The sequence below is a fragment of the Medicago truncatula genome, chromosome 7 (assembly GCF_003473485.1).
Source record: "Medicago truncatula cultivar Jemalong A17 chromosome 7, MtrunA17r5.0-ANR, whole genome shotgun sequence".
Lineage (NCBI taxonomy): Eukaryota > Viridiplantae > Streptophyta > Magnoliopsida > Fabales > Fabaceae > Medicago > Medicago truncatula.
Genome location: NC_053048.1, coordinates 40,433,803 through 40,444,331, shown reverse-complemented (window position 1 = coordinate 40,444,331; position 10,529 = coordinate 40,433,803). Strand labels below are relative to the sequence as shown.

At 31.8% G+C, this 10,529-nt stretch overlaps 1 protein-coding gene across 6 annotated transcripts; it reads right to left on the bottom strand.

Annotated features, from left to right (window-relative positions):
• Nucleotides 1-1,612: 1,612 nt before the first annotated feature.
• Nucleotides 1,613-8,068, bottom strand: LOC11436960 (uncharacterized). 6 transcript variants are annotated; one of them, XM_003624666.3, is made up of 7 exons: nucleotides 7,957-8,068; nucleotides 6,024-6,139; nucleotides 5,797-5,906; nucleotides 4,973-5,687; nucleotides 3,762-3,986; nucleotides 2,219-2,290; nucleotides 1,613-2,121 (listed from the first exon to the last, which is right to left on the bottom strand). In XM_003624666.3, the coding sequence occupies exons 1-7, from the start codon at nucleotides 7,997-7,999 to the stop codon at nucleotides 2,029-2,031; spliced, it is 1,374 nt and encodes a 457-aa protein (XP_003624714.3). In that variant the 5' UTR covers nucleotides 8,000-8,068; the 3' UTR covers nucleotides 1,613-2,028. The 6 variants fall into 6 exon arrangements, with proteins under 6 accessions (XP_003624714.3, XP_024625936.2, XP_039683296.1 ...); XM_024770168.2 differs by lacking the exon at nucleotides 7,957-8,068 and adding an exon at nucleotides 6,650-6,809; XM_039827362.1 differs by lacking the exon at nucleotides 7,957-8,068 and adding an exon at nucleotides 6,339-6,497.
• Nucleotides 8,069-10,529: the final 2,461 nt, after the last annotated feature.

The following is a 10,529-nucleotide window of genomic DNA, read 5'->3' as shown; positions in this document are numbered from 1 at the left end:
TAACTCTTACACTTGACACGAGGACTTAACATAAGTTGCAATAACTCTGGATCATTCTATGCACGAGTAACTTATCAGAGTTGAAGCTAATGGTTCCTCTTGTGAAATTTGGTGCCTCTGAACAAATAGTTGTCCAAATATTATTGTAGCTTCCACGTGATTTTTAACCATCGTTTATGCGACTCGAAATGCAGGTCTTAGAGAAAATGGTATGCAAGAAATTTGGTTGCAAGTATGAGAGTATATAGCGTCATCATCCACTCACGTTTTAAAAGGAAAGACTTGACATCTCAAATTTGTTCTTAGACATAATAAAAGAAAGAACTACCGCATGAAAAATATTGTTTCAATATTACCTTTTATTTTATCTAGAAACAATGCCAAAGATGATGTTTTACCAAAATATTGATGATAGTTGTTTCTGCCCCCTTTTTCTGCACACACTTACGACTCGTATGTTTCACTGCTCTACACATTCTCAAACTTGATGATAAGTCACAAACCAAGTTATTGCTCTCAAATGTTTAATGTGCTCCATTAAAGGACCAATTGTTCAGAAGAACTCGAGTTTGATTTCTGAGTGGAATAATTTTTATGGTCAAACTTTACTTACATCACAGTCGAACCAGATTTAAGGTCTGTTTATTATAGATTATAAAAAAAAAAAAAAAAATAAAAGGATTTTTTTCATTCCATAATTTAGAGATTTTTTAAAAAAAGTAGAAGATATTTTGTGTTCATTTGTCGTTATAAAAACAACTTTCAATTCGAAGTAGATTTTGAGAAAAACTAATAAAAACACTTCCATTCGAAAGTTAATAAGTTGTAACAATAAGATGAAAACTTTCAAAAGTTATTTCATTATTTTTTAAAATAAAGTGTTTTGTTTTTCTATATAAAATTGTGGAGTGGCACCATTGATTGTTGCTTCTTCGGTTGCAAAGAGAGAATCCGGTGTTCTACGAAAATCACAACATTGAGCATAAATTGGGCGTCAATAATTATATATATACTAGTATGACGATGCTAAAAAAGCAAAAAACAAAAACAATTATATACTATTACTTTGCAATAAAATATCTACAATATCTTCAATTGACGCCAAAAACAAAATAGTCACAACAAAAGGCATCCCCTTAGCAGAGAACCCATATTGAGAATCAAACACTTTTTTTATCTCTTCCGACAAAAAATAAAAGTCTGCAACAATATATCAAGGATCCGAATGGATTGGCTTATTTAAACTTATCTACTTGCATAAGTTTTGTGAGACAATTTGGGAGAACTTATGAAAACAACTTATAACATTGTTCATGAGATGTTTTCAACTTATTTTCACAAGTTTTCCAAGATAGCTTATGAAAACAGCTTATAGCTTTTACAAAAACCATTTAACTTTACTTTATCTTTTGCTATGGGAAGAGCTTATATAAGCTCTTATCATGATAAGCACTTGTGCTATAAGATGCAAATAAGCTGTTTGTCCAAACAAGGCCCAATTTCATCTAAAATGAAGATCAAAGAGCAACACTCACATCCATGTACAAAAAAAATGATTTTAATAACTCATACCAGAAAATCAATGATCATATGGTTTAAAATATGATGCAACTAACAAGAAAATATGAGTTTTTTTCCTGAAGAACAAAAAGGGATTGGATTCTCCTTTACACTATACATTTAACTAAATGGTTAGCAGGAGTATCAGTCAAACAAGTATTGAAACAAGTCATATGGAAGTGTTCAGCTCGCATCAGTCACCTACTAGCTTTAGCATCATCATATATTTTGTCTAATTAAGGGTATAGTAACCTCCATAATTGGATTCAGTAACTAAAATAAGCATCATATCTACATAATGATATAGACACCCTAATTTCAAGGATCAGAATAAATTCCCCAAGTCCATTCAGCCTACCAATTAATCCACTGAAATTACCATGGACTGCCATCGCTTGTCCTCCATGAGTAGTTTTGAATATTTCCCAGCACCCCATCTTCTAGAAAACCAAATGGTAACACATACGTTCATAAAAACAAGCTGTTGAGGAACTGATCATTACCCTCCTCTAATACGTCTGCCAGTTTACCGAGTGCTTCAAGTAGAGCTCCTTCTTGCTCCTGAACCAAATTATACATTCATATAACATACTTTGTTAGAATTGCCTAAAGACAAATATGTAAGGTAATTCAATGTATCTCAAAAGGCAGGAATTACTTTAAGAGTCTGTTTCGCTCTCTCAATATCGGCTGGACCAGGCTTCTCTCTACTGAAAAGTATCTTCTCAACCTGCCAAATGTAACAATTAAGGAATTAACAACACAAAGGAGTAAGAACCAAAGAAAGAACACCTGAAATACAGTGTGTTTCATAATTGCTAAGTTCACAATGAGTTGGTCGGAATGTGTGAAAAATATGCCTCGGTGATTTGATTGTATCGAAGTGTAATTACAGCATCTTAGATTATAGTATTGGTTTTTCATATTTTCTGATATTTATCATTTGTTACCTTATTTATAATAAAATATAAAGAAATGTGGAAATCATTACTAAGAAAATTAAGATACTATATTAACCAAGTAATTGGGTTCAAGTGGTTAATGAGCTCCACCAAAGGAAGAATCATTCGGGAGAACGCGAGTTCGATTCCTGGGTGGAATAATTTTTAGTCGGGCTATACTTACCTCATAGCCGAACTCCGGATTAAAAGGGGCCCTTCCTCTGGGAACCGGAGGGTAGCACCCAAAAAAGAGAGAATAAGATACTATATTCCATGTACATACAAACCCAATAATTTAAACAGGGTATTAGAATAGTATCATTCTCTGTTGACTTCTGTGCTGCATGTGCCCTACTGGTTTTTACCCAAATATATCTTATATATGGTCTGGCTAATCCCAGATTATAGTGTTTCAATTTTATTCAAGAAGTCTTACTTGTAATTAACATAAAACTTAGTAAGACTTAGTTTGGGGGAAGTGTTTGAATATGAAAAATATTCTATCATATCTTGATTGTATCAGATTAATACTAAGGAAGATCCTCCAAGAGAAAACATTGAGTGCACCAAATCATGAACCAAAGTATGGAACAATCAAAAAGAAAACAAGCAAAATAAATAATTAAAGAATGCTAGCAACATACTCTTTATTGTTTGATGAAATTCATGCAGACCACATCAGTTAAGAAGTGAGACCCACACGACTTAGTGGGACATGTGCATTTAGCCCAATAATAAATAATGTGACAGAAAATGTATTGTTAGCCTTTCTTTGAATAATTTAGTCCATGAGTGAATACTATTCAATAATTTAGGCTGTGAGTGTGTGCTATTCAATAACAAAAGAACCTATGGCAACCATTTTATCAACTACAAGATTTAGATGCTAAAATAATATCTTTGAAAATTTGGGGCATCTTAGCTATCTCTCCTCCACCTTTAGCCCTCACACAACAACATTCACTCATTCCATAATCAATTCAACATTCAAAAGCATATTCCATGATACTGACAAAGTATCAAGTATCAAGATACCCCGAGTTTAATATGATATAATGATAAAAAAAAAAAATTATATAATGATCATCAACATTTTAACACATTAACATCTACTAGCTACTAGGTGCATTTCTTGGTCATCACTTCATATCTACAAGTTCCATATATTGCCAGTTATATTTAACTGATCATTTAATTTCAGTCAAATTGTAACTAACATAAAACCAATCAAAAATAGATATGAAATAAGAACTTTCTTACATCTTGGATAACCCTATCTGTTGCACGGATCTGGATTAAATCAGATTTGTTGTTTAACATGACAGACTTGGATGGGGGGAAGTACTGCTTAAATTGATCATTTTGTTTCGGCACATTCCCTCTTCCAATAGGCGGTAACTGAGCATCATAGTTGAACATTTCCTTGGGTTGATCAGCATTCCCATGGACGAACTCCGCAGTCAACAGATTGTCATTAAATTTTGGCTGGCACAGACAAAATTCAATTAATAAGCCAGATTCAACTATTACTAATAATAGTGTAATTAGAAAAATGATAGATAGAGTTACCAAAAACATAATGATAGATATAAAATGAAAGCAGGTTGTGAACTGTCCCAAAACCGCGGTCTATCTTTAAATGGAAGAAAAGGCTGGTACAAATCTTAAGAATGACCATCTAATGAAAAACAATGTTATCCTAATAAGATAAGCAGCTCAAGTGTTTCCTTTTAAAGAGTCTGCATTTGCATGTGTTTGGAAAAACAATCATGTGATAACCGATAACCTAATCATAGTGGTGCCTCTTTTAAACGTACTTTGTTTAATAAACAAGGGCTGGTAGAATTATCCTCAAAATTCCATAAAGAAACAGCAGCAGAATGTATGAATAGGAGGTGACACTGGTTCTGAGCAACCACCACACTTGACACATTAGACATATATCAGTGGAACAAGCCTTATGCATCCTACGAACCTACAATATTATTATTATACTATTAATTTTATTAAGTACCACAGATCAAATAAAAGAGTTGACTTCAGAGGGAGCTTTTGATTTCCAAAGTGATTAATCAAGAAGAAAAATAGCCCAACTCAACCCAAAGAATGCGTAAGGAATTATATACAACGGCAAGCTTTGCAAGTTGCAACAACAAAAAAACAGCCCAGAAAGATCAAAGGACTAATTCCTTTTATTCATGTTACAAGATAAATGAATAGAATCAAATTTATTATGTATGTAAGAATTGACTGGTCTTAGAAAAGCAAAAGAACTTTGGATATTCTTGGACAATTATTTTCCATGAGGCATATAACCCAAAGACTGTTAATGTAAAAATTCAAGCTATTAATTTTTCCTCCAATGCGGTTTTGAATATCCAGAACACATCTAAGACCTAAACCAAACAGGCTCTGCAGCAACAGTGCAAGATAAACAATTTTCACAATTGTATTGGGCCGATTTTACTTACTGGCAATGAAGCAGGAATATGAATAGAACTATGAGAAGCTTTACTGCGTGATAAGTTATTCTGAGGATAAAATGCAGCCGAGGATGGAGCTTTCAATCTTATAACTGAATTTCCAATTGAAGCAGAAGGACATCCAGTAGTATTAGCTTTAATATAATCCTGAGCATGCGAATGAGTTTGCAAGCTTACAGTAGAATTTCCAATTGAAGCGGAAGGACACCCAGAAGTATTAGCTTTGATATAGTCATAAGCTTGAGTATTAGCTTTAATATAATCCTGAGCATGCGAATGAGTTTGCAATCTTACAGTAGAATTTCCAATTGAAGCAGAAGGACACCCAGAACTATTAGCTTTGATATTATCATAAGCTTGAGTATTAGCTTTAATATAATCCTGAGCATGCGAATGAGTTTGCAATTTTACAGTAGAATTTCCAATTGAAGCAGGACACCCAGAAGTATTAGCTTTGATATAATCATAAGCTTGAGTATTAGCTTTAATATAATCCTGAGCATGCGAATGAGTTTGCAATTTTACAGTAGAATTTCCAATTGAAGCAGGACACCCAGAAGTATTAGCTTTGATATAATCCTGAGCATGCGAATGAGTTTGCAATCTTATAGTAGAATTTCCAATTGAAGTAGAAGTACACCCAGAAGCATTAGCTTTGATAGAATCATGAGCTTGAGAATGATATGCCATTTTCCTTTGCTCCCTGCAACATAAAATGTTAAGAAAGTAGTGAAGCTTCTGCATTTCACAATACAATATCATAATATTCGAACAGCTGTGCATAATAATAGCACAAAAACATTTGTAAACACCTTATCCATTTAATTGAGTCATCGGAGTTTATTTTAGTCAGAATTTCTCCATGTTCAGAATCTGCGATATTTAGTTCCTTTCGTAGTTCAGTCAAGAGCTCCTCTTTTCCCTACAGCCACAAACAAATTTTCAGCATATACCTTGCAAAAAAGGATAGAGGATTTGCAAGAGCATATTTAACGAGACAAACTCAGTCAAAGAGAACAGATTTAGAATAAATATTTACCCAAGTAAGAAGTTCTGATTGAGCAATAAAAGCCTTCAACATGGAACTGTAAGCCTGAATTTCCATTGAGTGAATATGATTCTCCCAGTTCACCGCATCCCTCGTCCCATTAGGATCTGTAATCAATGAACTCAAGAGGTCAGTCATCAATCTGCATTTATATCATCTGTAAGATCTATTGATATTAGATGATGCATTAAACCTTTATTTGCATTGAGAAAATCTAAAGAAACAACAATAATTACTCAAAGAAAAGAGGCAAAAGTTATTAGAACATGGAAAGGTCATAATTTCTTATTTTTCCAGGTGACCAACCAAATTGTAGAAGTGTTTACTGACATAACATGTGCAGCAGCAGCTAAGAACCATGTACATAAAAAAACACAACTACTGCAGATTGATGGCATTTAAGATCAATAACCAGAACTTTTTAGAAAATTAGGTGAAGTATAACTGCTACTAAATCCTGAGTACAACGAGACATCTTAACAACATATATCAATCAATTGTAATGCAAACCACATCGTAACAAAACTTGGTGTATAACAAAACTCACTTGTATTCAAAGTGAGAACTAAGCATTGACTACAAACTCATTTGTATTTAATAAGTATAAGTATCCATACCAGATATGTTCAGGGCATGAGTATGTCAACCATTTAAAAGTATGCATCATAGAAATTTAGTTTTGATTAAAATCCACAAGTATCCTTCTACCAAAAGCAATCATGTTTAAGATCGATAGAACAAGCAGAATAAGACTTCTTCCCCAAGTAATTTACTATTAACAAAGAATCAAATCAGAAGTATTCACCTCCAAGAAATGCACATTTTCAAAAGTATTTTACCTCTAGCTAATAAGTATTCGCGTGCACATTCTATCCAGATGTGGACCTAGGGCCTTTTTGGATTGACTCATTTGAGCTTATCTACTGACATAAGCTTTGTTAAGACTATTTGGGAACACTTTTTAAATCAGCTTATGACATTTTTATAAACTGTTTTCAGCTTGTTTTTATAAATTCTCCAATATAGCTTATGGAAACAGCTTATAGCTTATACAAATATAATTTAAGTTATTTTATCCTTTGCTATAGAAGTAGCTTATACATAAGCGCTTATCATAATAAATACTTGTGCTATAAGCTGCAAATAAATAGTTTATCCAAACAGGGCCCAAGTATATTTCTACTAGGTCAGCCTCATTATAGATCTCATACATCATAGATAACACAAAAAAAAAACATGAAGAATCAATGTCAATGGCCCAGTGGGGCATAACATAAAAACAACAACAATGATCATGTTAAAAAATGTATAATGGGTCCCATTTTTACAATAAATAATAACACCAACCATAAACTAAACTAAAAAAAATAAAAATTAAATATGTTTCTCCTTTGTAGCATCAACACTTCTACTCGAAGGTGTCCGACATCAAAACACATGATTTTCTTCGAATTTGTCATTTTCTTAAATAATTACTGATGTCGACGTGTCAGTGTCGATGCTTCATAGCTTTTTCCCCTTTTCATTCCCGAATACAAAACCATAGAGAGAAAAAAAATTGAAAAGGTTGATGAAAAGGGTCAAAATTAAATATATCAAATACATGTCATGAATAACCTAGGCAGCAACAAGTACTGTCGGCCATTGTTATTAACTGTTAAAATATTAAATATCATGCACAAGATCAAATTTTTAGTTGAAAACAAAACTGTATATTTGTTTAATCACACTTCACTTTCATAAAATAAAGAAAAAAACTAGAACAAGTGGGAAATGTGACAATGCAAATTGCTGCTATAAAAAGAAAAGGTCTTTTGGGTTGTGATTTTTGCATTTCAGTTTTTTGGGGTCTAAAGAAATGTAAGAAAGTGAAAGTAACGGATGAAGTTAACGTTAAAAAGAGAGTGAGAAAGAGAAAGTTTACCGGTGATGCGGTGGTTGGTGGCGTGAGAGTGAGTGTAGTTCATGATGAGTAAACCACCCTTTCCTGCTCTGCTCAAAAAATGGTATTATGGGGAGAGTTTTTAGCAATGTTTTGTGCCACTTTTTTATTTAGAACCAAAATGTTTTCGTTTTTATTTATTTATTTTTTGCTTTTTTTCCTTCATTTTTGTGTTATGTGAGAAAAACAAAGAAAGATATAATCAGTTTTTTTTACAGATATAATTAGTTAGTTAAGTTAGATTAATTAGTTGTTCTTATTAAGGAAACTAGTGTAGGAACATTTAGGAAGAAATAAGTTATCTTGTAAAATATTTGATGGAGATGATATAATTAGGATTATTTGTATTTATATTTGACGGAAACAAACATTAACAAATAATATTTCCCTAAAAAAAAACATTAACAAATAATATTATATCTATTTTGTAAAAAAATATATATATATTGTATCGAAACAACAATATTTGTGATTTATTCTAATTTTATTTTTTAATTTGCATTTTTTACATAAAAAGGTTTTAGTTCAGTTGATATAAACTGTGCATATGTTCTCGTGAGCTTAACTCAGTTGGTTGAATAATGCATAAAAATATGCAAGGTTCGAGGTTCAAACCCCGACCACTACAAAAAAAACAAAAACAGTACATATGATATAAACCGAGATAGAGAGCGCTAAGGGTTAGACTTCGAGTATCGTATTTTTCACTTATTTATTTTAAATGTGAATTTCTAAACATTGGATTACTTAATATAAAAAATAATGTATTATAATTATAACAAAAGCATTGGGAAAAAAGACTCTATCCTTACTAAAATATACTAAACATTGTCGAATATTTTACTACAAACTACAATTTTGATCTCTAATGTTACACGAGTTTCGTCGTCTAATATTTGCATCTTCGATCCCTTGCGAAATGTCACACGAGAAACAACAACATACAAAGCGTAAAAAAAGTCTTGGAAGATATATACCAACACAAGAAAGTGATTGACATTTATATAAGTTCTTTTTTATCTTTTTTCATATTTCTTAAGAAAAAGTTGTTATTTCAATTAACATGTCTATTTGGTGTATAAGTTTTACCAAATTATCTTTTGTTTCAATTAATATGTCTATTTGGTGTATATGTGTTAAATTATAGGGGAAATATCACATGAGAATGAGTAACTTATTGAGAATGGTGAGAATAAATTGCAGCCACCGGATTAAAAGCAATGGATTAGATTAAAACATCACTTAAATGACTCATGTGCCAAGCATGTGATCATTCTCTTCTTCTTTTCCATCATTCACGCGTCCCTTATTTTTCTTCTCCCTCTCTCCTGAGTTTGCGGTTCCAAATTCCTTGACATCTTTTGATTATTTCAATTTTTATGTCTTTTCTCATGCTATCCTCAACCATTTCAATTCAGCTATATTCCAGAACCCATTTACCCTTTAGTCGTTTTCCTTAATCTAACCCAGAAATTTCAATTCAATTTGCAAGGCACATTATAATGAATATATTGATGATAACAGTCGATTGTTTTTCTTCTACTTAATTTCCATTCTAAAAAAAATCATTCACAAAATCGTTTTTTGTTTTTGTTTTTGGGCACAAACCCATTATTGATGGAATTGCCAACGGAGAATGGAAATCTTAGCAAAGTTTTAACTAGTGGGGTGTGATGAATTCTTATATGAACAATCGATTTAACTAATGGATTTTTCTGTGTTGGATTGAATCGATTTAATGAATTAAGGCTTTAACTAATTAGTGTTTATTCAGTTGAATTTCACTCAGGAGATGAACATTAGAAGGTGAGTTTGAGAAGATGAACAGTAAGCGATAGAATAAGGAGATGCACATGTGTAATCTCTTAATCTCATCTATCCATTTTGATCTAATGGTTGAGATTCATTCTTATCATTATCATATAAGAAGTTCATTCTCATGTGATATGCCCCCTATATATATATATATATATATATATATATATATATATATATATTCTAGTGTTTTGAGTCTTCTGATTTTTTGAATTTATATTTAACTTGGTCAGTTACGCGTAAAGTATTCTAGTTATATAACTTGTAAACTGATTTTACAGTTTCTTTCTCATCTAAATGTATATATTGAGTAAACTACACATTCAAATTTTAAAATCCAAACACATAAAAATTGTATTTTATATATCCAAATTTTAAAATCCATACATAAGAATTTTGTAAAATACATTTCCAAATTTAAAATTCGAACATTTAAGACACAATAAAGTATACAATGCATCGACAATTTGTGTGTCCTAAAACGCACGGACAAATTCTAGGGTCAACAATGCACTCAAATTTGCATAAAATTGATGTCTTGGCTCATTATCATTCACAAACCTTACCCAATTGACATAAATTCGAACCAAGCTGTAGTATACTATAACATCGACAAACACAATTTATTTAGGATCAATGATAATGTTACACTCTCTGATTTGAAGCGTCAACTGAATCTTCATCTCAACTATGATGATATCAACGGGTGATCTATGTTGAGTATCATCATTCATTAATCG